This window comes from Spizellomyces punctatus, assembly GCF_000182565.1.
Source record: "Spizellomyces punctatus DAOM BR117 chromosome Unknown supercont1.19, whole genome shotgun sequence".
In the NCBI taxonomy this organism is placed as follows: Eukaryota; Fungi; Chytridiomycota; class Chytridiomycetes; order Spizellomycetales; family Spizellomycetaceae; genus Spizellomyces; species Spizellomyces punctatus.
Window position 1 is genome coordinate 188097 of NW_015971555.1, and position 25351 is coordinate 213447.

At 47.7% G+C, this 25351-nt stretch overlaps 9 protein-coding genes across 10 annotated transcripts; 5 read left to right on the forward strand and 4 right to left on the reverse strand.

Annotated features, from left to right (window-relative positions):
* The first annotated feature begins 58 nt into the window (after positions 1 to 58).
* Positions 59 to 1852, forward strand: SPPG_08080 (uncharacterized protein). The gene is made up of 7 exons (XM_016756234.1): positions 59 to 270; positions 343 to 532; positions 590 to 611; positions 680 to 770; positions 832 to 973; positions 1037 to 1256; positions 1319 to 1852. The coding sequence occupies exons 1-7, from the start codon at positions 121 to 123 to the stop codon at positions 1644 to 1646; spliced, it is 1143 nt and encodes a 380-aa protein (XP_016604531.1). The 5' UTR covers positions 59 to 120; the 3' UTR covers positions 1647 to 1852.
* On the reverse strand, positions 1783 to 4892 carry SPPG_08081 (haspin protein kinase; the record flags this gene model as incomplete). Its single annotated transcript, XM_016756235.1, has 8 exons — positions 1783 to 1950; positions 2019 to 2104; positions 2180 to 2251; positions 2323 to 2628; positions 2691 to 2776; positions 2845 to 3048; positions 3107 to 3180; positions 3237 to 4892. 8 exons carry the CDS (start codon positions 4890 to 4892, stop codon positions 1783 to 1785), a joined length of 2652 nt encoding a protein of 883 aa, XP_016604532.1.
* Positions 4893 to 4993: 101 nt separating this feature from the next.
* SPPG_08082 (uncharacterized protein) lies at positions 4994 to 6131 on the forward strand. Its single transcript, XM_016756236.1, has 4 exons — positions 4994 to 5161; positions 5215 to 5346; positions 5403 to 5571; positions 5646 to 6131. The coding sequence occupies exons 1-4, from the start codon at positions 5029 to 5031 to the stop codon at positions 5695 to 5697; spliced, it is 486 nt and encodes a 161-aa protein (XP_016604533.1). The 5' UTR covers positions 4994 to 5028; the 3' UTR covers positions 5698 to 6131.
* On the reverse strand, positions 5913 to 6617 carry SPPG_08083 (uncharacterized protein; the record flags this gene model as incomplete). The annotated part of the gene is made up of 1 exon (XM_016756237.1): positions 5913 to 6617. One exon carries the CDS (start codon positions 6615 to 6617, stop codon positions 5913 to 5915), a length of 705 nt encoding a protein of 234 aa, XP_016604534.1.
* A 163-nt stretch (positions 6618 to 6780) lies between these two features.
* Positions 6781 to 13166, forward strand: SPPG_08084 (uncharacterized protein). Its single transcript, XM_016756238.1, has 14 exons — positions 6781 to 7017; positions 7203 to 7557; positions 7646 to 8377; positions 8452 to 8526; positions 8591 to 9073; positions 9143 to 9459; positions 9522 to 10185; positions 10258 to 10422; positions 10517 to 11096; positions 11161 to 11318; positions 11384 to 12550; positions 12632 to 12722; positions 12799 to 12888; positions 12945 to 13166. The coding sequence occupies exons 1-14, from the start codon at positions 6953 to 6955 to the stop codon at positions 13079 to 13081; spliced, it is 5079 nt and encodes a 1692-aa protein (XP_016604535.1). The 5' UTR covers positions 6781 to 6952; the 3' UTR covers positions 13082 to 13166.
* Positions 13167 to 15421: 2255 nt separating this feature from the next.
* Positions 15422 to 16493, forward strand: SPPG_08086 (uncharacterized protein; the record flags this gene model as incomplete). Its single annotated transcript, XM_016756239.1, has 1 exon — positions 15422 to 16493. One exon carries the CDS (start codon positions 15422 to 15424, stop codon positions 16319 to 16321), a length of 900 nt encoding a protein of 299 aa, XP_016604536.1. The 3' UTR covers positions 16322 to 16493.
* Positions 16327 to 19543, reverse strand: SPPG_08087. 2 transcript variants are annotated; one of them, XM_016756240.1, is made up of 14 exons: positions 19424 to 19543; positions 18960 to 19366; positions 18775 to 18895; positions 18409 to 18704; positions 18284 to 18347; positions 18113 to 18222; positions 18027 to 18051; positions 17699 to 17964; positions 17492 to 17635; positions 17314 to 17435; positions 17228 to 17253; positions 17131 to 17153; positions 16977 to 17073; positions 16327 to 16916 (listed from the first exon to the last, which is right to left on the reverse strand). In XM_016756240.1, the coding sequence occupies exons 3-14, from the start codon at positions 18890 to 18892 to the stop codon at positions 16492 to 16494; spliced, it is 1716 nt and encodes a 571-aa protein (XP_016604537.1). In that variant the 5' UTR covers positions 18893 to 18895; positions 18960 to 19366; positions 19424 to 19543; the 3' UTR covers positions 16327 to 16491. The 2 variants fall into 2 exon arrangements, with proteins under 2 accessions (XP_016604537.1, XP_016604538.1); XM_016756241.1 differs by having other exon boundaries at positions 18775 to 19366.
* A 68-nt stretch (positions 19544 to 19611) lies between these two features.
* On the forward strand, positions 19612 to 23269 carry SPPG_08088 (uncharacterized protein; the record flags this gene model as incomplete). The annotated part of the gene is made up of 16 exons (XM_016756242.1): positions 19612 to 19775; positions 19843 to 20004; positions 20079 to 20133; positions 20208 to 20262; positions 20315 to 20445; positions 20508 to 20658; positions 20722 to 20822; positions 20890 to 21087; positions 21153 to 21213; positions 21289 to 21523; positions 21581 to 21761; positions 21817 to 22038; positions 22096 to 22264; positions 22331 to 22476; positions 22535 to 22955; positions 23020 to 23269. 16 exons carry the CDS (start codon positions 19612 to 19614, stop codon positions 23196 to 23198), a joined length of 2631 nt encoding a protein of 876 aa, XP_016604539.1. The 3' UTR covers positions 23199 to 23269.
* A 14-nt stretch (positions 23270 to 23283) lies between these two features.
* Positions 23284 to 25186, reverse strand: SPPG_08089 (uncharacterized protein; the record flags this gene model as incomplete). The annotated part of the gene is made up of 12 exons (XM_016756243.1): positions 23284 to 23466; positions 23529 to 23624; positions 23697 to 23834; positions 23901 to 23941; positions 24002 to 24091; positions 24173 to 24199; positions 24264 to 24368; positions 24429 to 24460; positions 24529 to 24606; positions 24675 to 24748; positions 24822 to 25014; positions 25065 to 25186. 12 exons carry the CDS (start codon positions 25184 to 25186, stop codon positions 23284 to 23286), a joined length of 1179 nt encoding a protein of 392 aa, XP_016604540.1.
* Positions 25187 to 25351: the final 165 nt, after the last annotated feature.

A 25351-nucleotide genomic window follows, 5' to 3' on the forward strand; every position in this document is an offset into this window, starting at 1 on the left:
GCACAGTCTGAGCGATCACGATTACGAGATCATGGATCTGCCTGCGACAGCGTGGAAATGCGTCTGCCTTTTATTGTTGGACACTTTCTTCGCAGCCGCAGTGTTGCGTTTGCTTGCATCATGCTTCCACTCTTCTCCATATGCAGTTTCCGCTCCACGCGTGCGACGTCTGTCAACCAGCCGTCTCGGTCGCAAAGGAGAAACACCACGACCGAAACCAACCATTCCACCGTCAAGTCTGAAGGGTTACCGGAAGTGGACATGGCTATGGTATTCGTATTCATCCTACGAAAGTGTCGGACCCATTGATTGTATTCGGTGCTCACAGTACCTTTGTAATAGGCACGGCCTTCGCGATTCGCACTTGTTCTTCACGGCGGCGCTGGTGTGATACCTCCCGACAGCCTTCCGCCACCCACGCGTGAAAAGTACGTCGTTGCTTTGAAGGAAGCCCTCCTTGCCGGCTACACTGTCCTAAATGAGGGTGGAACGAGCCTAGATGCGACTGAGGCAGCTGTGAGAGTTATGGAAGGTATGTACGATGCCCTATACCTATCTAGGTGAAGGTGGCTTATGATGTATATTTTAGATTGTCCATTGTTCAATGCAGGGTAAGTAGGGGTGGGAAGTTCAGCGTCTCGTAGGAGATGACTACCTGTCAATACTCAGAGCTGATCAGCAAGGGCGCGGTATTCTCTCGAGATGGGAAGAACATGTGTGAGGCTTCTATCATGGATGGCCGAACGATGAAAGCAGGTGCTACGACGTTGGTAGGTACAACTGCCATCCTTGAGGGTCAAAGATTTATAATTTGACTATGTCAACTTCAAGCTGACGACAGTCAAAAACCCAATCTCTCTTGCCCGCGTGATTAAAGACACGACGCCTCACGTTTTCATCGCAGCCCCCGAGGCAGAAAAACTGGCCGCAGAAAGTGGACTGGAAATTGTGGACCCGTCCTACTTTTTTACTGGTGAGCTCGCCTGTACTTGGTGGCGCATAACACCAAGAAGCATGTAACACAATCACCCCTTAGAACATCGCTGGAAACAGCACCTAGAACAACCCGCTGATAGTCCCGCCATTAGTGAATCCGCTCCAGCACATTACAAAGATCAACTGCCGTCATACTCGGAAAAAGATGCGGACCCATATCCACAGGGAACTGTGGGTGCGTGTGCGTTGGATACGCATGGTGATTTGGCGGCCGCCACCTCCACCGGAGGCAAAACAAACAAATGGACTTACCGTATCGGGTATTGACAACTTGGTGGTTGACAGCTACGTTGGAGGTCCTTATCTAATGCTCTCTTGTTAGTGACACCCCGCTCATCAGTTGCGGCACCTATGCCGAAAATCGTTACGCTGCAGTCTCGGGAACCGGAAATGGGGAGTTCTTTATTCGTTACGCTGTGGCGTATGATATCGTTGCACAAATGAAGTACGGCACAAACGTATCCTTGGCAAAAGCTGCCGACAAAACCATTCATGAAACGATGAAGAATGCCGGTGGTGAAGGTGGGGTTGTCGCGGTTGACGCACATGGACGTGTCGCGCTCCCGTTCAACACTACGGGAATGTATCGCGGCTTTATCAAGGAGGATGGTGTTCCCCATGTAGCAATCTTCCACGGAGAGTGGTATTGAGGCCTTACGGGATTGAACCCGTCTCTCTATTCTGTATTATTAGTTACATATGTAGAATTAGTGCTACGTTAAGATGGCATCAAATTTAGCAACCGAGAATGCCATATGTCTTAGACCCAGATGCATGGTCTGCGTATCAGAGCTCCAATCTCTGAATCCACCACTTTGCAAAATCTGCAACACTACCGTATTGCAGCACAACCTCCCTAGCCATTTCCAACTCCTTTCGGATCCGGACGTCCTTTGTCTTTCGCGATCGCGGAAACTTGCGAGTAAGAACTTTATCTATCAGATAGTGCACCCACTATCAAAAATGAAAGTAATTAAAAAACATGTTCAACAAGAGGATCAAAGTTATGCAAGTTCACCTACAAAGACGTTTGTCTTCGGACAGAATTTCTGCCACTCGCCTTGCACCTCATCTCGCATCCATCGGTATATATCGAATTGTAAGTCACCTATTGCCAATGATAGCCAAAAATGTCAGAGATTCGGTAGGCCCAAGCAGTTATCTTTCGCAGATTCAGCCATACCACCACGCTGTCCCTTGCCCTTTCCGTCGAATAGTTCTGGGTCATCCAATGGCAGGTAGACTAGTTCAGGGTCTACATTGAAATGAATTTACATTAGATGATCCTTTACCTTTACGAACAGAAGGACGTTGATGGGCACTTACATGCGCCTATCCTTCCCCATGTATAGTCGATAATGCAGATTCTCACCCCTTCATTGGAAAATTGAATTCGATCTCCATCCAAGTCAACTAGATATTTCTCGGGTGGAGCAGTAGTGAGAAGCACGTTTCCCCAATGCAGATCTCGATGCTCAAACATTTCTTGAATTTCCGCATTAGCTACGGACAGGCAAAGCTGGAGCAGGAGACTCTGACATTGAGGTGCTGTGAGGGGAGGATGGTGTTCGAGATCTGTTCCGCCGTTTTGGAGAATAAGCAGGGCGTGGAGTTGGGTCGCTGGGTAATAGTCTGGATATCATATTGTGAGAATCTGAACGAAAGCCAAAACGGAAGAATGGGACTACACCAACCAGGTCGATCATTCTCCATCTCGCCATCCCATTCGTCGCGAATGCGCAGCAGCCATTCAGGCCATGGACCAACGCACACTCCAACACTTACGCGCAAGATAACATTACATGGGCGTGCTCTCAGAGAGATATAAAGAGGAACGCTGATCCTTACCCCAAACATTGGACAAAACTTTTTCCGACTCGTGCCACCTTATTCATGATCATCACCTCCTTGACCACCTCGTCAACACCCATCTGGTCGCCCTCGCCGCCAAACGGTATGATTTTTACCGCCGCTGGGATCCCGGGACAACGGGAGTACTCGACGGCGAATACTTCAGAGTAGCTCGCTTCACCCAGTTTACCGGTTATGGAGCTAAAATCATACGTCAGCCACTGTTATAGATCTGGATAGCTCGCGCACGGTCATGCACCTTCCAGCAAAAAACTCATCAAATGCAAATGGGCATGGCTGTTGAGCGAGCTCAAGCAAGTCTTTGAGGCTTTTCTGGGAGGGTTTAATAAGCGCACTGGTTACGTAGGGGGAGCCCATGAAAGTCATACCTCTAATCCAAGGTCTGCTGTTCTGAGAGTTGTCGTTCGATTCACTTCAACTTCATTGAGTGTTACTCTTTCTATGCTCTGCCCCAACACTTCAACTTCCTCATCCACATGCAGAGCTTCTTCAATATCAATACCCATTTTGAGGTTATTCTGAATATTTGCTTCGTCTATCCGCAAATGAGTTATGCCATTTGTCAGTCCTTCTAAGTCGCACGTCCCCTCCAGCATGTTAGCATCTCGCTGTGTTCTTGTACCGACGTTTCCGTCCGTTTCCGCGTCATCCTGAACAATCCTCTCGTGCTCGGACCCTGCCTGCGCCTTTTCGTATATTGAGTCAGTGGCAGGTAACGTTTCCGTAACACCATCATTTTCATCCGAATCATCAATGACGGCCCAGGCGCGACGTTGAGGTCGTGGTAATGGCGTGTTCGGTTTATTAGGATCCCTGTCATTTACATCTCTGCTGTCCAATCCATATCGGTCGGGGACTGTCAGGGTGTGGTCTGCTTCAAAATCTACCTTGTTGCAATCGACTTCACACAGGGAGAGCCCTTTTGGGAAGCCTTCTATAGACCCCTCCTGGTTTGCGTGGTCTTCAACGACATTTTGTCCCCCATCAGAGACCTCTTTACTCTCAACATGAGATTGCTTTCTACCAACAGAGTTGTGCCGCGAGCTCACATCAGTGGCTATTGAAGGGCGGTTCTCAGAGGACGCAAATGTATCGTTCTGCGAAGATCCACTTAAATGAACATCTCCTGATCTAAGATCAGGACTGTGCGATTGCGATGATTCCCACTGCTGGCTTCTTGTGTCAGCATACTCGCTTTCATTGCGGGAGATAAAGCCCCGGTGACGCCGTCTTCGTCGACGCCCGACTGTTATTTGGCCTCGTGACTGCTTAACACTGGAAATAGGCGTGCATTGACCGATATCCACTGACGGTAAAACTGTGGACTCTCGTATGAATGGATTTCTATCTGCCTCTTCGTCGTCGCCGCGATTGTCGGCCCCTGATAATTCCTGATTAGTTATCAGACTTCCCCCCACGCCCTCTGGCATTCTGTCTAGACGGCCATGAAGACTCTTCTCAAAGGAGCGGGATACACCTTCCAAGAAGTCTATCTCGACGCCCTCCCCTGCCAATCTGTGGGTTTCGTCGCTGCTCTGTATGGGACTCACACAAATCTCGGATGGTGGTAGCCATTCAGGTGTTGATGGAATCAAGAGTGTCAAGTTGGCGGGTGAGGATGGTGACGGGTATAACTGCGATTTTAGGGACGGCTCCGCCTTCGGATTTAGTTCTTTCTCCTCAGCTGTGTGCGTGTTGGCTTTGTCGACCGTAGATGGCTCCGTGTTTTTGTCTCGCGCAAATCCACCATTTTCGCATGAGCGAGTTCTATTTTGCTCGGATGTAGGAGATTTGAATTTCATGTCATACACTATCCTGTTTTCCTGGTCTTCATCAACCGCGCTTGTCTTTGGATCCCTCCTACTGTATTCGGTTCTTCGGGCATGGCATGTCCCACCTGGCTTGATTTTGAATTCCCCGTCTTCTTCACCATCAGATACCCACGTAGACCTGTTAACAACTCGATGAGAGCGTTTTCCGTAAGTCCGGATGGTTTTGGTCTTGGTCGTCAGGAAGGCATTCATTGCGAGACATGAGGTGGTGGGTAGGAGCGTGGGCGAATTGGTACTCGCGACTAAGCCCTGTCCAAGTGGCTCGGACAAGGTCCTTGTACGATGTATGGCTTGCAAATCCACTTTTGTTTATCACAGATACCCAAAGATGGCATTCGACACCATCAGCGTTTCAGCCCTGAGTAATCCGCTGAATATTGTCCTATTTCTCGTCCTGCTGCTCCTGATTCGAGAATTCCAGGCGTCAGAGGCAAATTTACCACCACCAGAGCATCCTCCAGGTATGTCTGAAAGGCGTAATCCTGTTCACGACAACCATTGACGTCCCAAATAGAGCCAATTGTGCTTAAACGATATACACCACAAACTCTTCTACCGTACACTGGGGAAAAGTCTAACGGCATCCTTATCTCCGTTCTAAATCGTGTGTACGATGTCTCTCGTGGGGCCCAGTTTTATGGACCAGGTACTCTTCTCGTGAAATATTTCCAATATAACACGACTTACTTTCCGTCCTTTCAGGTGGTCCTTATTCATCATTTGCAGGCCGTGATGCTTCACGCTGTCTAGCCAAAGTCTCCTTTGCAGATGACTTGCTAGCGGATCCTGCCGGGCCCATTGACAAGCTAGAGGATTTGGATGTGGACGAATGGCAAACCCTGAGAGATTGGGCAGCCCAGTTTGAGTTTAAGTGAGCTATGATAATTCAAAGGCCGTTTTGTGCTGTAGCAGATGTATTGAGATAATTTTCCTGATTGTCCTTAGGTACGACCATGTTGGGTTCCTGGTGGAGAATGGAGAAAATATCGACGCGTGACCGGATGATAGTGACATCCGAATAACCTATAGGTTGTGTTGGCGTAGGCGAGTCACATTGGCATTCGCGACATCATATACCGAATCGTATTGATCAGCATTATGCAAACCCATCTGCCTTTGTGGAGTGCCCTAATTGGGACTTCCGCCAAATGCACATAGAAATATTAAGGTGCTGACAACCGAAGGGATTGAAAGCATTTTCTGGAACGCCGATCATGCGCATGCCAATTGAAGTGTGATTCCAACTGTTCGCATTGCGGCACTGTATTTCGCAAAATGTTCCTTCACCTTCGATAAATCATCGGATCGTGATATGAAACATGTCATAACCGGAGTTTTCTGCGATGGCCCAGCCGCAAGCTTTCCGTCATCCTCAAGATATGCAATCTGAATGTATTGATCGTGTTCCTGAGGATCGACTTCTGGCAGAGCTGAAGGGTAGTCTAGCACTCGAGCCATATCCGCTTCAGAAACCACACGTGGTCGTCCAGAAAGATCCTCCACAAAGAATGTTCGCTGTACATACTGAGCATCCGCATGCTTCATATTGATGCAAACCCACGCCCCGTCCAACACTGCATGCGGGCTGGACACCTTCGACAACTTCCTCAGTTCAAACATGTCTGCAAGTGACCGTATGCTAGGTATCCAGACTGCTTGTATGTACTGCAACAGCAGGTCATGAACGCGCGATTCGGTGGATGCAATCTCCAAAGAGGGTACGTATATTAGAATGCAAGGCCGCAGATTCGAAAGGAGAAAGGCGAATTCCCCGTAATGGTAGAGATCTGTTGGCGAATAGCAGGAGTTGAGGGTTAATACATGAAGGTCCTGTGGTGACAGAGAGGAAAAGAAGTTTGCTTCAAGATTGCGGAAAGTGGTTATTGTTTCGGAAAGATCTGATGCATTGGAAGACATTTTCAATGGAAAGTTTGTAGTGGAAGACCAGATCCTTTAGGTCGGGTGCAAGTGCCTTCTCAAAGTGGCTCAGTCACAGTACCACTGCGTAGTCATTGATGTGCCGTCATGGCAACATTAGTTGAAGCTGTCGAACTGGACCGTCTTCAACGATTTTATCCAATCCAAATCATCTCCGACTGCACATTTATATTAAGAAGGCACAAAACGGTCAAACCCAGAGTGAAGATTTTGCTTATATTATAAATACTGCTCGAGGATAAGCGCTCGTTAGCCGCGCGGGTCATCAGTACCCACAACATCTACCCGCGATCACCAGTGGTTCGGGGACCACCATGTCTTCGGAGTACATAACTGACCAGATTGTTAAGAGCTGGGAGACGGGGGGTAGCTCGCAGCTGTAAGTATCTTTCAAGAGTTGACGGCGATTCATGGAGCTGCAAAAGAGAAGGAAACTTTGGATTAGGTGTTTGGATCCGTCGTTGGTCCAAGTTTTGCTTTCGGCTGTTGAAGCTTGACCATTCGTCAATACATCATACGATAGCAGCAGAAGCACTGGTTGATTCCCATCTTTCTTTTATCCAGTCTTCAAACTGCCCGTTCTCTCATCATATCGAATAAAAATACGCCAGGCGACATATCCTCCGTCCGGGCATTTGTTCTTGAGCTGTTCTACGCCGGTCTCAATGGCGTCCTCGCTCTGGGCTCCATTGCGACGTTTTTCTTGAACTTGTATGTGGATACAACGAAGAAAACCAAGTCCGTGGAAGCAGAAATCGCATCCGGATATGTCGGGCCGGAGTCATTGGATGACCCCTTATTAATTCCTTCGATTTTGGTCGACGTCATGTGGCTTCTGGATCAGGAGAGTGACCCGAAAGTAGTGGAAGGTGCGCAGACGGAAAGAGCTCGGCTGGTAGCTGTGGCGAAGGACTTGCTGGTGCGTGTTTTGCTTCATTTATGGAGTGTGGGGGTGGAATGCAGAAATTTGATCTGACTTTTTATTTGATATCTCTATTTACACGTAGGCCAAGAACTTCATACCCGAGGTTATAATGAGGGAAAGACTGGAATTGGATTTTCAGCAAGCGATTGGCTTGATTCATGATGCGCGGGGAATAGGGAAGAAGGAAGTGCGGGTGCGAACATTCATGTTATATGCGCAAACAAAGTACAATCTTCTTCGCGAGGAGTCAGAAGGGTATTCTAAGCTTGTTACCGAGCTGTTTGGAAGCCTACCGCCTCTGTTCGATGCCCACGCTTCACATCATGGTGCATCTCGACTGACGAAGGAAGAAGCTGTCAAACGTCGTGCGGACGTGGTGGATGAACGAGCGCGAAGGACCATGGGAAACATTGCCAGCTTAATCGGATACTTTGATATTGATCCAAACAGGGTTTTGGATCTTATTCTTGATCTTTTTACGGCGAATATTGCGGACCAATGGGATTTCTTTGTGCGCTTGTTGGAACTGAGTCCATGGCGATCAAGGGGCGATCAAATACGAGAAGCTAGAGCAGTTTGCGGCCAGATTCTTGGGTTCAAGTTTGATTGGTACAATGGACGCAGCAACACACGGACCGTTCCAGAAAATCTTATCTTTGTCGCAGCTATCATGGTCAAGCATGGATTGGTGGCTTTGGGAGATCTCTACCCACATTTAAGTCCGTCGGATGAGGAAGTGCACAAGTTGTACAAGGATTACGTTGACGACCTAAAGAATAAGGAGAAGACCGCAGGAAGATTCCAGGCCCAGGGAGTATGCATCTGAATAGTCTGTGTTCATTACTGTTCGAGCAATTGCTTTATTTACCTCACTTGTGTTGTGTTTAGCTGGTCGGGACTCTCGGCGACGAAGGAAAGGCTTCGACCGCCACTATCACGCAAGTAAAGGAGAACAAGCCAGAGGTATGTATAAGAAAAGTCCTGCTTTGAACTCGCGCATATGTGACATTCACACAGAATCTCACAGGTCAAGAAATCGAACAAGGTTAACCAGAAAGCGGAGCTCGCTGCTGCTCTGCTCGCGATTGGAAACGTGAAGAACGCATTTACCATACTTGAGCGGTTACCACGGCTGTCTGACCTGCATCCGGAGATTGTTGAGAATCTCTGTAGATGGATGCGGGAATTGATTAGTCCATGGGATGTTAAGCCATTGGTTGGCGCCGCGCGTGGACCGCAACCTAAACCAGAAGATTTCCGAGTGCCCCTCAACACGATATCGGTGAGACTGGCACCATACGGTGAGAAAGTATTTGTTGGAAGGAATAAGCATCCCGCGCGGTATAGATTCTTCTACGAAAATTGGCGATCGGAGATACCAACCATCCGAAATGTGTTCGAGTTCATCCAAAGGATCCGAATGTATTTGGTGCACATCGGCCCGCATCTGTACAGAGATCCGATCCTTGTAGGCCAGCTGATTCGCATTGGTGCACTGCACGTTTCAGAGGTTGGTCCATGGACGTTGGACTACATGAGTTTTAGAATGGTGCGAGCTCAATACGCTTTCATTGCATAGGCTCACAAGCGAATGGAAGGGAAGCCAGATCTTGTTATGGTCCCGCATCCAACAGAAAATGATCCTTTTGAGGGAGTTCCATATGACAAGATCATAAACGGATGGCTAAACGTAGTCGCAAATTACCTGCTACCTGCTGTATCTCGCGCCGATCCAAATCCCGCGAATAGTCAAGGGTTGTGGAAGATTGTGAAAGAATTCCCGTATCAGAAACGGTATGCACTCTATGGAGAATGGAAGAATCGTTTGTACAGTGAAATCCCGGAAATGAAGCTCGCCAGGGCAGGGTGCGAGCGCGATTGTAGATATATTATGACGTAAGTCCTTTTTAAATTCCACACCCAGATTGAGGACCTACTTAGTTGTCCCCTGGACCTAGACGATTGTCGAAGGACTCTGGAAAACAGTCTGGTCGTCAAATTGGCAAAGTTGTGCATTCAAATCCCGTCGTTGCATTTTCTTATATCATTAAACAATTGGAGAGCTATGACAATATGATTCCGCATGTTGTCGATGCCTCACGGTACCTCACCGAGTTTGAATTCGATATTCTCCCGTACTGTCTTATTGAAGCGCTGTGCGAGCCGAAGACGCGGGTTGAGGCCAATGGGCTCTCAATTGCCCCATGGCTGAAGTCTCTCGCCGCATTTACCGGGCAGGTTTTCAAGAAGCATGGAATGGAGCTCGCACCACTCCTTCGATACTTGATTAATCAGCTCTGTGTTGGCAGTGTGCATGATCTGATCGTTCTGCAAGAGTTGATTGGTTATATGAGTGGAATCAAACTGATGGAGGAAGCTACCGAAAATCAGTTGGATGCCTTAGCGGGTGGAGAGACGTTGAAGCGGGAGGCTTTCTTCTGGGAAAACATTCGTACGACTCGGAGATCCGGACTGAGGCTAATGAAAGCGCTGCTGGAAACTGGCTTCGCCCGCCAAATGAGTATATTAATTAGCCAGCGTAAGCAGGAGATTGTCTATGCTGGCATGGGAACCGAGGATGACAACATGGATCTAAAGATTCTGGCATGGTTAAACGACTATGTGAGTCCCCTCTCCTGTGATATATAATGGAAATACGCTTCCAGCTTATCATCTGTTATCTGCACACTACAGTGCCAACGGACACTGCTTCAATACCTTGAATTCTTGTCTGTAACGGCACCGCCAGAAATCTTCGCTGATGTTACACCCTCGGTCGAGGATCTCGTGGAGATCTACGGATTAGACCCCGAGCAGGCTTTCTTGATAGCTAGGCCGAAGTTGGTGAACTCTGTCAAGGTATGTTCTCGCTTTCCCCATCCTACCCAATATCACCCTTGTGTTGCTCGCAGCCCGGGATGTCTTATCAGGACGTATGCTAATACTGAAACAGCAGAAACAGCTCACCAATGGTAGTAGCAAAAGCGAGCAAAGTAATATCATGGATATTGATGACAAGGCTAAAGAAAGTATCCCTGACACTATGGAGGTTGACGGACCCAACCATGATGCTCCAGCTCATGGTGATGCCGCCAGCGTGGAACATCCTGGCCTCGCCGATCCAGCAACGAATGCAGTATGGCAACCTGGCCTTTATGAGACCATTCGAGCTTCAGTCAATATCCTTCCACCGCACGCATGGCGTGGGATTAGTCCTGCGTTTTATGCGACTTTCTGGCAGCTGAGCCTGTACGACATTGTGTTGCCAAAGCAAAGATATCATGGAGAGATTGCGAATCAGAAGAAGAATATCCGACAAATGGAAACAGAAATTGTGCAACTCGAGCGAGAACGAGATAACGTTGATGACGGGCTGCGGAAAGCGAACGACGAGATCAGGAAGAAGAGGAAAGAAATAGATAGAGCAAGTCTAGTGATCAAGGCTCTCGACGGCGAATGGAGGATGCATGAAGAGCATTACAAGCGCATCATGGAAAGAGTCAAAGCGGAGAGTCCATTCTGGTTCCATTCAAGTATGGTAGCTGTCTGGTTTAGTATGCGGCCTTGAAGGTACTGACAAGATTCGAATGTCTTCAGGCGTAGGTCGTAACGAGATAATCAACACGATGATACAGTACTGCTTGCAGCCGCGTTGCGTGCAGTCACCAGCAGATGCAATGTATTGCGCAAAGTTTATAATGATGATGCATTTGTTGGGGACACCGAATATTCCAACTGCGTCGCTTTACGACAGGGTGAGTGTTGAGGAGAAGTCAATCTACAGGAGATCCTTGGCCTAGTGCTAACACTGAGCATGCAGATGTGCAGCAGGGATATCATTCACGCGTGCATCTTTGCCGGTACTGAGGATGAGGCAAAAAACTACGGACTGTTCTTGGCGGTTATTTTCCGCACACTATCCACCTGGCACAAAAATCCTGATCTCTTCAAGAAGGAAGCAATCGGAGAAGGCCTTCCAGGTTTTCTGAAGAAGTGGCCTACTGGGGTGATCACTGGGAATATGGATCTCAGCAATGCAGATTTCATCGAGTACGAAGAATTCCGTCAAGCGCTACGAAAATGGCATTTGAAATTATGTAAGGCGATCTTGGCTTGTCTGCAGAGTGGAGAGTATATGCAGATTCGAAACGCCATTCTCGTTCTGGATCGCGTCAATGAATATTTTCCAGCGACCAAGCAAATGGGGAACACCATCAAGATCGCTGTACAGGAGCTGGAGAGAACGGAGCAAAGGGGCGATCTAAAACAGCTTGCCCGCAGTTACGGAACAAAATTGCAGTTGCGAGAGGGACATTGGCTGGACAATCGCGAGTTCTGTCGAGTCGTTGAACGCAAAGGAAGTGGTATGGTTGACGGTATGGGGACCCCCGGTTCAGAGAGTGTCCCTGCCTCTCGGCGAGAGAGCGAGATTTTGAAACCGGAAGAAGGACAATTGAAAGAAGAACCCGGTGCAACCGATGGGGAAAGGAACAAAGATGAGGCTAAAAAGCAGATGGATGACCGAAGGCCACGGGAGTCGATGAAAGAACCCTCTGGGACTAGCACGTCAGCTCCTCATACCCCGACCCAAAGGAAAGAGGAGAGAGAAGGTGGCGCGAAGGATCGGGATCGAAGAAAGAACGATGAAAGCGTATCTGGTACAGTCACCGCCAATTCAGCAGAGAGAGGGGAAAGGGAGCGTGGGGAAATATCGCATAGGGAGCATGGCCAGAGTTACAGCCATGAAAAGCCTCGATTTAATGAGAGAGATAAAGAGAATCAACGACGAAAGGAAGGAGCCGGGTCGGTTGGCATTAGTGGGACGTCCGCTACCAAGGAAAAGGAGAAAGATAGAAAACCCGCGCGGGAGCGTGAGAAGGGACAAAAAGATACAGAAAAGGACAAGGAGAAGGAAAAAGAAAAGGACAAAGAGAAACGGGGGGATAGGGCCAAGGATCGAGACCGAGATAGGAAGAGAAAAGAAAGGGTAGGTCCCGAAAAGCGGCTGTCTTCTCGACTTGAGCGAATCGTCTTTGAAACATATTAATCTCGTTTGCCTTTCCTGTAGGAAACGGAAAGCATGACTGAGGATCGAAAGGATCGGAAACGCGATCGTGAAAAGGACGAACGAGAGAGCAAGCGGAGCAGGAGAGATGATGGTATGGTAGCTGTTGGTTTGCGCTCACTTTCAAGGTATTCCAAGTGGTTCTATTAACACGATGTACGCTTATGAAGTGGGATCCTCCGCCGCCTCGGAGAAGCCTGCCAGCGAGAACGGACCTGCGGGAAATGGCGCAGTTGGACGAAAAAGACGTGCTGAAGAGGGTACGTTCGACTTGATTGGACTCTGCGTTCATTATACTAAATTACATATCGAGTAGATCCATCCCCAGCCCCAGGCGGGATTGATTCATATCGTCCGGCATCAGCATCCGCTAATGGCAGCACAAAGCGGTTACGGGGAACTTCACGGGACAGGGAACGGGAAGATAGGGATCGAAGGAGGAGGGGCCGCTAGATTGGGTTTAATATATTGGCTTTTTATTGTATTGTATTGTATTTGTAAATTTTGAATTGAACAGCAAAGATGAGCGATACGTCATGTAGTATTGAACAATTGAGCTACGGTTGTCTCCCATACCGTACTCCCAATCCTGCTCCAACTCCGGTTAATCCATGCAATTATGACACGATCCGTACATGCTGTTGGGGGTGCAGGTTCAGGATCATTGCATTGGTCCAAGCTCTGCGAAGCTTACTAATGCAGCCGAAGATTTATACTTCATTGCCCATAATAGTAACAAATATAAACTTGAGACGATTGAAAGTTATCTCCCGATCCATACATGCTTTTGGGGGTACAGGTTCAGGATCATAGCATTGGTCCAAGCTCTGCGAAGCTTACTATTCAGATTTAAATTTCATTGCCCATAATAGCAACAAATATAAACTTTAGACGATTTAAAGTTGTCTCTATTTTCCGCGGCCCCAGTCTTCATATCCACTTAACTACTTGACCGGATCCCCTTCGGCACGGATTTCTTGAGTGGAGGAAATGTCATATAATGGGGGGTATCTATTCTGGTGGGTCAACTCTTGATTGCTTGGTTCCGCCACTAGACAACTCAACAAGAACCGCATACATTTTAGGGACCAAGTGCCAAATGCCAAAGTCCAAGAGTGGACAGTATGGACAGAACCATATAATACTCTGCAGCACTCCATGTCAGGCTACGTTGCCCTTGTTCATACCATGGGACTGGTCACGAATGGGTTGATGATACTATGCTTTTGGACGATGGAGAGAGAGATGCGCAGTGCGGCGAACTACCTTGTGTTGAGTCTGACAACTGCGGATTTGCTCAATAACATGGGAAACGTTGGAACGTTCTGGTATAATACCGTTCGTGGGAGATGGGCTGCAGGAAGAGTTGCATGCCAGGTGAGAACCGGAATCGCAATCGAATTTTAAAATTGTGAGCTTTCCGGTTGATATGTCAACAATCAAAAGATTGTGGGCTTTTCTGATTTGTACTTTGGAGGCTTATCCATAACAATGCTGGCGGCAATTGCCTACGAGGTGAGTCAGTCGAATGTGACGACAACGAAGATGAGCAATTGCTATGCTAAAAGTTCTTATCCGTTCGGACCCCAGCGGTATACCACCATTGTCCAGATACGGCCACTTTCAGGAAAGCACTTGACATATATTATCGGCGGAGCGTGGTTCAGCTTATTAGTATTAGGGGTTTCGCCGTGGTGGTTTCACCCTGAGTACGGCTTTCCAATGAGAAGTTCTGGGTGAGTTGAGCAAATGCGCGCATGTATGAAGCAGTCGATAGCTGATTCAGGGCTAGATTCATGTGTCTAGTCCATTGGGCAGATCCGTCGCCCGCAGGGAGGGCTCTCACTGGAGCGTAAGTACATGCTATAACGGACTCTTGATCGTGTTGCATTTAACAGTCCAAATTAGTTGTTGCCTTCTCATCGCAGCGTGTATCGCTGTCATCTTCATTTCGTATTATAAGATATTCGGCGAATTACGCAGCGCCAACGAAGCGTTGCCAACCCTGCGGACCCGCATTCCGACAGAGTTGGGCGGAGATGGTGGGGGGAGTTATAGATCCAAGTCTTCTAGTAATAGCCATGCTGCCTCTGCTAGTACGGGAGTCTCGCAGAAGTCTAGGAAGGGGAGTACCTCAACGAAGATCAAGAACCAACAAAGGCAATTAGAGCGGGCGGTTTTGACGCGATCTATAATCATGGTGTCAGGTGCGAGAAAATTTAAGAGAGCTTCCGTCTTTCAAAACATTTAGTAAACGGACATCTTCAGTCTTCCTTGCAGAATGGTTTCCTTACTGCCTTATGATGGTGATCGAGTTATTTACAAGCCGACAAGTGTAGGCCATATATCATTATTGGGTTGTAGTTCGGATATACTAACAGGATATCTCGTGTATAGGGCACCGCTGTTTGATCTTCTGGCCGCCTGTATGACATACCTCAACTGGCCCTGCAATTCCATTTTGATCATGACGCTCGATAAGCGATTCAATCGACGAGCACGAGAGATTCTGTGGTTGGATGTCTTGTTTCCGCGCAAAGTAGGAAGTGATGATATTCCGCTAGATGAAGTAGAGCATGTAGATAAAAGCATAAGCGACCTAGCCGCATTGCCAGAGATCGAGGAAATCAAGGAATCTTATTGAAATAAAAACTTACTTGTTACTTAGGACTTAAAATTCTTGCACTGCCACAGTTGTGATCCAGAGCCACGGTAAGCACCCTTTGGTAAAGCGCAGCCACGTCTCAATGTCGTCACCACTGATGTCACGCGTCTGAGTCGCTTACGTACCATATGAACGCACAGGGTATAAAAAGCAGCGGCTACTTTCTGCCAACTCTCACATTGGTTCCCCAACAAGCACTATCAAAGAACAACATGTTTTCACGAATTGTTCAAGCGGTTGCCCCGAAACCAAGGCTTATGGTTATCGCCGCTGCGAGCCGCTTTCCGGCATTCCCAGCAGCATTATATCACCACAGCCGCGAAATCAAGGTGCCAGGATCAGACAAAGACTCACAAACCGCATCTTCAGCATCGGCCAGTGTCCCTCCTCCACCTGGTGACGCTACTGAAAATTTCTTTCCACACTTTGAATCCGATGCCTCTGCGCCGCTGACAAGCAAACCTACTCCATCACGAATCACCAAGGTCGCCAACGAGTCGTCGACAACAGTAGAGGATCTCATTAGTCTGCCCGCTGATAAAATACGCGAAATGGCTGGATGTGATAGCAAATCCACATCTGCGACCCTGTCTTTCGATGATTCCATGCGCATTGTGAGTGAGTTTGAGCGTGAGGCATATGCACCAAAGAGCACAAGCGCGCAAGGTCCTGAATTACTTGGCTTGCATGAGAGAGAATTTCAAGAAGGGAGGGTGGCGGATGTGAGCGATAGCGCTGAAGTGGACCCTAGGACCGTCCTGGTGATGAAGAAGGAGATGGAGGACATGGCTGGTGGTGCAAGGGGGCGAAGCGACAGCGCTATTCCGGAGGGAGGAGTGCGCCCAGTGCATCCGTTTGTGAGCGCAAACGAAAAGAGAAGTGCAAAGCTGGTCGGTCGACAAGAAGCGGAACATGCACAACATGATGACGACTCACCGCGGCATTTTGTAAAAAAGGCACAAAGAGCCAAAACGGTCATGCCTGTAGATCCCTCGACGCAATTTGTGGAGCTTGGCAAGGGCAATTAAGGGTAGCCGAGATATAAATTATTTTCGTGAACCTATGTTGATAATGTAATATATGCTCCCTAACTGTATACATCCTATCCAATCCTTCCAACAAGATGGTCGCTAATGCTCGTAAACCGCTGCTGATCACTTAATCCATGACTGCCAAGTCTAGCAACGTCATCAAATGTCTAGACCTTCCCCCGGTGAAACCGCTTAGGTTTCTGTTCACTTTCTTCATATGCGTCCTTTTGATCAATATGCTTTCTCTTTAACCTTCTTGACGGGTTTCTCTCGTCGTCGGATTGAGATGCATCATAGTCCGATGACCCTTCCACAGCTGTGAACGTTGGCACCGCTTCGATCAGGGTTTTCACACTATGCCTTCCTTTGTCATGTGCCTCTTTCTCCTGCTCCACCATTTCTGTACTCCCGCCGATGAGCTCCGTCAACGTTTCATCACTGCCAAAGAACTTATCAATCGTAGGCTGTAGCCGTTTCTCTTTTTCATCCCTGGCAGATGAAGATTCGATCGTATCCATGGTTGCGCTGTGTCCGTCAATACTTTGGCCAACAACATCCAACTTTCTGCGGATAAGGGGCCATTGGATATCATCTGCAGCAGTACCATCAGCCAATGTGTAATCACAGATATTCAACAAACTTACGAGCGTACCCAATGTCCCCCGTGCGAGAATATACTTGATGTCCACGTTTTCTTCCCGCCCGATTCGGTGCGCCCGATCCTCTCCTTGTAACAACTGAGCTGGATTCTGTGGAGATGGTAAGCCTTGGGTGACTGAACTCATCCTTTCGATCATTTAACGTACCCAAAACAGCTCGGCAAAGACAACTGAAAGTGCACACAGTGAATGTGTCAATATGACAGTGAGACAAGTCACGTACTCCAACTAGGTATGAACGTACCCAAGTCCGCGGCGTGCAAGGTCAGCCTAAAAATGCGCTATCAGATCTCGCCGACCGATTCTATGACAGAAGCTGGACTGCCATACCCTACGCCAGCCGCTGTGATACTCAAAACCGCTACCCGCGTCTCCGGGTCATTTTGAAATTCCTCACATAGGTCCTGTCGTACTTGCGACGATGTACTTCCGTCAATTCTAACGTATCGTGTCTAATCGACTATCAGCCTAAGAATCAGTTGACGGGAAGGAAGAAGCAGATACCTACTTTTAGCTGATTCAATTGCTCAGAGACAGTGTCGAGGACATGTGTATGGTGCGCAAATACTATGAATTTTTTTGACGTGTGATCATGGAGCTCTCGTAAGTACTCTTGAACCGCCGGCAGTTTCGCAATCCCAGTTTCACGATACTAGCAAAAATAGAATCTGTTGGCAGGATTGACGAACATTGTAACCTGTTAAGGTACCTTTACCATTTGAATCAGAAGGGTCCTCTTCTCGAGGGTAACTTCCTGTCGGTGCTTGGTATTACTGGCTGTTTTCGCGTCTTCCAGCCTTTCGTTGATTTCCTCATTTTGCGCCATGAGAGCTGCAAAGGTCTGCTTGCTTTTTGCAGCAATATCAACGTAAACGCACTGCCGGGTCTTGCTAGGCAGTTCCTTTAGGACGTCCTTTTTCAGCCTTCGAATGAGGACAGTTTGCTCAAGAAACCAGTGCAGTTCGGCAATGTTCGAATTTCCTGAGGTTTACGGTTTCGTGAGCTCTCAACCACCTTCTTGTATAACAACCTAGTACCCGTACCTGTGAAATCCCATCCGTACCGATTCTGTAGCGTTGACGTAAGTTACAATAGACACGAACATCCAGGGAAAGATTCGTAGACGTACCTGCTTGCCGTCACAGTATCTGACACCAAATTGCACAGCAGTAGTAAAGGAAGGTAATAACGCACTAATCTGCGTGAAAAGTTCGATCGGTCGAGATAGCGCAGGGGTCCCTAAGAAAGCCACCGTCCCATTGGTTCCAGCGCGCCTTCTAATCCTACAATTCGGTCTTACCCGACAAGAGGAGGGCACGTTTCGCCCCCTTTAGTAATGGAATAATTGTCTTGGTCCGCTTAGCCTGCCGGTACATTCCCTCGATCAGTTCAGCAATGAGTCGCAATTTCCGCAGAACAGCCTACCTCCCGACTTTTTAGAAAGTGGGACTCATCTGCAACTACTATCCGGTATTTGGCCTTTTCTAGCTGCTTCTTGATGTCCTCTCTACTCGCCAAGTCATAACTCGTGATGACAAAATGACTTTCAGAAGAAACACGGTCCTTGGAGGCAAAAATGACCTGTATCCTTTCCTCGGGGAGGTCGAGCCATTTGCAGATCTCTGCTTGCCAGGTGAGACGTAGAGATGAAGGGCAAATCACCATTACGGGCCACTCGCTGCGATAAAAGGCGCAGATAGCGATGGCTTGAATTGTCTTCCCTAATTTTCATTGGCAGTTTGGTGAGCTCTCTCAACAAATCATGAGGAGCGAGAAAGGGCAGGTACGTACCAAGCCCCATTTCATCGCCTAATAATACCTTTCCCTGTTTCTTTATTGCTTCTAAGACTCCCACTTTCTGGAAGTCCATCAATCTTTCATATACATACGGAGGTATTTTGGTTTGCATTGACTGCAGAATATTGGAATCAGTCTCAGTCGATTTTTGAGGCGTCTTCAACAGTTTGTGCACAAACGTCGGCAGTTCATTGATTCGCGGCAAAAAGCCATCGTTTTTCAGATCCTCCAATTTTTTGATAACTTCATCGTAACGACCCGAATCAAATATCCAGACTTTGGCTTCTGAGTCCCATTCTGCATCTTTTACGGCGTGGAAAATCTTTGGAATTGCTTCATGAAAGGATGTTTTGGCACAGATGTGTGAAACATCGCGAACGGTCAATGTGATCTCTATAATTGAGGAACCGGAGTCTGCACTATTGGGTTTCTTCCCCTTATTACCCTGCCAAGGTAACGCACGTTTGGTAGCAGTAGAACCAGTAATGGCAGAGTCAACTACATTGGCAGCTCCGCTATGGTCTGATTGTGCTGCTTTCACAGGAGGTGTATCCCATTCAAAATACTTGCATTTCCTATCCGGGCACTGGGTAGGATTGGCTTCTCAGGCAGTCAAAAGAGCGTTTAGCTAGCATACACCTACCGTCCAAAACCAGCGACCTTCATTTACAGTCTTTTTCTTAGTTTGAAAATGAGCTGCTGGCTTTCCACAGCCGCATTGACGTGCATCTACCATTGGCAATTGGATAGAAAGACAGGTTGGCAACTAGAGCCCAACACGCTGGTCTTGAGTGACTCATGCTTACGCTAAAGGATGGCACGTGACACTTCATGGGACAAGCGCGACGTCCCGCTCTCAAGGTTGTTCTTCGTTCAGGACATCTCCGCCGGATTGCTCACATTCAGTTGAAACCTGCTTCGTCGGGTTCTGAAAGTAACACGCGAACAATGTCTGGCATTTCATCCACTAATATGCTGCCGGTCGAGTTCAAGAGGTAGATTACTATACAACGAAGCTTTTTCTCTAATAGCGACTTTAGCTTACCCGTGGGACCTTTGCAGAACCGAGAGGCTTTCACTCGCACCCCCGATCAAAAATTACATTGCAACATCGTATGCTGAAGACCCGGACGTCTATATTGATGATTTCCGAAATTTAGACGCCCTTCGGGGTGATATTGTTGTACCTGATGTTCACCTGGTGTCCTTGAACAAGCTCCTAAGGTAAAAGAGACTCGCTGAAAACAGCGATATACCCTTCGAGTGCTGTGGGTATAGATATTCATAGTACCAATTAGATATTATGGGCAATTATTGTACCTTGGATCAAAATTCCCAATTGACGAGCAACATGTAAGACATACGCTTGATGCATACTGCCATCAAACATATGCTATGATAAAGTTACTAATGCATCGAGATTATAGATCAAAATCTGTTTTTCGTGGTACAATTCTATCGGGAAAGAAAGCAAGAAGTCCGGTATGACGAGTGCTCACTAGATGCTATGATGAGTGCTGATCAATGTTTTCAGTCTCGAGCTTCAGCTTGAATTTTGAGAAAGCTTGTGTTCTCTTCAATATTGGCGCAATGTATAGTCAACTCGGAGCGTCGGAAAACCGCTCAACTGCGGAAGGGTTAAAACGAGCAGCCATGTTCTTTCAGGTTGCATCATACAGTTCTTTTAAACTTCCTCTGTCTGCTAATTCGCCCTATCGCCATGCTAGCAATCGGCAGGTGCATTCCAAACTCTGCAACAACATTTGACCGACTGGACGCTTCCGTCATCCGCTGATCTCAATGCGGCGACGTTAACAACATTGACAAATTTCATGCTGGCACAAGCGCAGGAGTGTTTCTGGTATAAAGCTGTAGTTGGTGAGGGCACCAGAACAGTCACATATTGTCCTAGCTATTACTAACTAACTACATTCTGGGCAGATAAAATGAAAGACGGCATCATCGCGAGATTGGCGGCACAGGCAGCAGAGTTTTACGATCTCGCACACCAGAGTGCCGTTGGAGCGGGAGTATTTACTGAGGTAGTAATCTTACCAAGGCGCTTTCTCCTCCTTACTGCAGATAATAAATGCATCATCTGTTCCTCAGTCGTGGCTGGTGCATATGCAAATTAAGTCAAATCACTTTCGGGCTGCGGCACAATATAGAAAATCACAAGAGTGCCTAGCTTCAGGGAAATACGGGGAGGAGATCGCCCGACTACAGTCTGCGCAAGTTTACGTAAAAAAAGCCATGGATAATGCGCTCTACAAGAAGGCTTCGTCGTACGTGCAATCGGATTTGAAGGTGTGATGGTGTCTACCTTCCTTTGTGTATCATGCCTGAAGATAATGACCTCTGATTGGCGACAGAACCTGCAAGCAACGCTGGAACACTCGTTGCAACGGGCTGAGAAGGACAATGATATTGTTTGTACGTGACTGTCATGGGGAATCTGTTCAAGTGGGATACTTATCGATCGGTCGTTGCTGACACAAACCATGGCAGACATGGAGACTATACCTCGCATCGAATCCTTGCCACCAATAGGAGGTGCCAAAATGGTTGAGCCTACTCTCATACCAGATCTCAGTTCTATGTCGGACATAGTAGGCCCGCCTATGTTCTCTAAACTGGTGCCGTTTTCTGTACATCAATCTGCGTCCTTGTACAGCCACAAAAAGGATGCACTTGTGTCTAGCATAATCAATCGAATTAACGAAGCCACGACCCTCGCCCAGAGGTATGTGATTGCATTCGGGCGATCTAGCAGCTACAATGAATAATAAGTGGGCCACAGCACGTTGTCATCCCTCAATCTGCCAGCGGCAATCGAAGCCCTTGAACAGCCGATTGGTCTACCATCGTCTCTGTTACAACATTCAGAGGAAGTTCGCCGCCAAGGCGGTGCGAAAAGCTTGCAAGATACCTGGGCAACGATCGCTGCTCTTGCTGACCGCGACAATGGGATTCTAGATGAGGTGCGTGGCAATAGTAGCAAACCCCGAAATCCCGTCTATAAGGAATTCTCCGTAGGCTGTCCGAACGCTGGATGAAGAAGAAAAAGAGGACGAAGAGATACGCGCAAAATTGGGAACAAAGTGGTCTCGCACACCTTCCAGGGACCTTACCAGCAATCTCCGAGAAAGTGCTAAAGTTTACAGGAACAAACTGAATGCCGCAAAGAAATCAGATCTCCTAATCGGATCCAAGTTGGAAAAGAACCTGCACTACATTGAGTCCCTCAGTTTGACGAAGGTACATAAGCTAGATTCGCATACCTGTCTTGTCCCTCTTACACCCACTTCTATTCAGGAAGAGTTGGAGGCGTCCATACCATCAAGTACAGCATCGTCTACATTGGTGTCACGGGATCCAAATGTCAAACAGCTCAAGGGGCTACTGAATCAACTGACTGCAAACATTAAGGACCGTGCTCCTCTCGTGGACAATTTGAAGAAACTGTCTGCTTCGGATGACATTGGTACTATCCACTGATGGGGATGAAGTTTATGGACACATTCCATTCCAACGCTAATACCATTTCTAGGCCCGAGGCTTGTCGAGGCGGCTAACCGACATGAGGAAATTGACGATGAACAGCTTTTCAATCAGCAGTTGAGAAAATATGATCAGTTTCAAGACGGCGTGCAGAATATGATCGATCAGCAGGAGCAAACCTTGGCTGCTATTCAGGTACGATTCCGATTTTCTGCCATGATGAAGCTGACTAACGCTCGTAGGCAAAATATAGGAGGCAAACAGGAAATTCGTAGAGTCGAAACAGACCAGCGGACTGATTCGTGAGAGAGAAGAGGCGCTCCAAAACTTGGACAATGCTTACAAAGCATTTAAAGATATCACTTCAAACATGCAGGAAGGAGTCAAATTCTACTCAGATTTTCAAAACGTCTTGAACAAATTTTCCCAAAACTGCAAGGACTACGCAATGACCCGGAGTGTTGACAAGAAGGACCAAATCGCCGAGCTGCAACGCAGCGTGACGAATCTCCATGTATCGGAACCACAAGGGCCACCGCTTCCACCACGACATGGCGGTGCTCCTGGCGGATATCCGACCTCTCTACCGCCGAGTACGCAGCCGGGCCTCTATACATACGGCCAAAGTACAGGTACGATGCCACAGCCTTACCCCCAAGGGATGCCTCCACCTGGTAAGTGCCTGCTGGATGCACCCTTATTATTGCAACCGAGACCCTTTATGCTCGTATGTGATAGGAACCTGGGATCCGAATACGCCTCTGCAATACGGTCCAAACCCCTACGCTCAGCCCGGAACACAACACGGACCTTACTCTACAAACGTGTTCTACAGTACTAATATTCCTGGTGCAATGCCTCCACCGATGCCGACACAGCCCGGAGGGCCCCAGCAGTATAGGCCATATGGAGTGTAATGTTATATAACTATTTGTTTATACTTCTGGAGTGGTCCACAGAGAGCACTCAATATATACATTGTCTTGCCTTTGTCTTCACGGTCTATCTACAGGCCGCGATATAGTTCTCAAAGCCTTGCAAAACATTCGTCACGTTATCCCCAATCTCTTCCACCGCGTATCCTCCTTCCATAACAAAAAGTGTTGGGCAGCGCAGCGAGGATAGAGCTCGTCCGATTTGAATATAGGCGGGTGTTGTGAGAAAGAAACCGCCAATTGGATCATTCTAGGAACAGGAGATGTCAATATAATACACCTGTTGGTCCTAACAGAATTCGGAGGGCATACGGCGTATGTGTCCACACCCAGTGACACAACGACTATCTGAGGATTGTATTCTTTGACGCGGGTGTCAATGATGGTTTGCAAGGCTTCTATGTACTCCTTCAAAGAAAAAATAAAAAAACTCATGAAGGCCATCCATCGCCCTGTCGAAACCTTGATGTTTAAATCTACCTTATCTTGTGTTCCCATTTTGAGAGGAACGTTGACATTGAACCCCGCTCCTTCGTTCTCTCCGACCTCATCTTCCGCCCCCCAGTAAAATGGGTAGTCCAATGCTCCGTGGAGGGAGACATATAAGGGATTACTGTTCTTCAATCTCCCGCAATGAGTTCTTACTTTCCTAAATTAGTCAGTGCCCTCAAATTGGCATACTACCTCATAAAAGATCTCTTGTGTCCCATTACCGTGATGGTAGTCTGAGCTTCAAATATCAGCAATGCAAATGCTGCCTTACATAGCGCGAAACAGTCTCGTACCTATATCGATGATGGCAACCCTCCCCACCTTTAATACATGGATGAGGTGTCGTACGGCAATAGCCGCATTGTTAAAAAAACAATAGCCACCTGAAGATTGCCATTCAGATTGCGAGATTACTCCATTGTTTTTGCTTTAGCAGCTAAGGTTGATGAGGGTAATAACATTACCACATAGATCCCGCTGGGCGTGATGGCCTGCAGTCGAGAGGTAAGTACTAGTGACATGAAGAATTTGATGTAGTATGTCATTCCATACGACCTGGTGGTCTGCACAATGCGAAAATCCCGTGCGCCTTTTCCTCTATAAGTAATTCTGCTCCTGTCAATGCTACCTGTGCAGCCTCATATGCAGCTTGGAAGGTGCCTTGTGCCCGCCAAATGTCAGTGGAAGGTGCGGCAATCCCAAAAGCTCTTACGAACGAACCTTCGGCGATTACCCCAGTCATGTCAAAACAGCTAGACAAGTCGGGCATAATCTAATCAACCTGCCGTACAGTGAAGATCTGTGTATGAGAAAAACGCACTAGTAACCAGGTCTTCCCAAGGGACCGCCATCTCGTGAGTAGGGGAAGTTACGTTGAGGCGGGTTTTGCTTCCATTTCCTTAAGGTTTTAACCATGGAAAATTACTTTGCATCCCAATTAATCCTTTAATAAGGTACTGGACGAACCTCAGGTTGGCAAAATCCCTCACCGCACTCACATCTGGGAATACACCCTCAGGGTTGCCACCCACTTTGACCCACTAGTTTTGAATATATGTTAAGGAAGGAACAGGCAACAGCATCCGGCATTTACGGCCTCTGGACGAAAGTGACCTCCTCGTAAGCGTTCTGAAGATACGCTATGAATTCCTTAGAGTGAACCGCTGCAATAGGGCCCAAACCATAGTCGTTTGGAGCCACTATTTCACCCAGATTTCGAGCACGTAAACTTGAGAGGATGCTATCGACACGCCCAGTGCACTCTTTGTACGGTACAAAACGGCCGAGCTCAAATTCCTTTGGGGGACTTCATGGGTTGAGAATTGGAATGCCAAATAGTGATGTGTTTGTGCCTACTTATGAAGACAGTGCTTTTCAGAATATATGACCTTCATCTCGTTGATTTGCCTGTTTATAAAGGCTTGGTAATTCATCTTGAACATGCACAAAGCTACCAGCCACTGATGAGTCAGCCCCATCGGCCAATGTACCAAATCGCTGCGGACTGAGGAGGAAACGCTTCCCAATCCCTGGAAGGTATTGGATCTGACTTGGTTCGCAAAGTGTGCTAGACTGGCATTGTGTGGACGAACTCCACGAGAATGAACTTACTGGAAAATGGTGGCAGGCTACCTCGCAGGAGA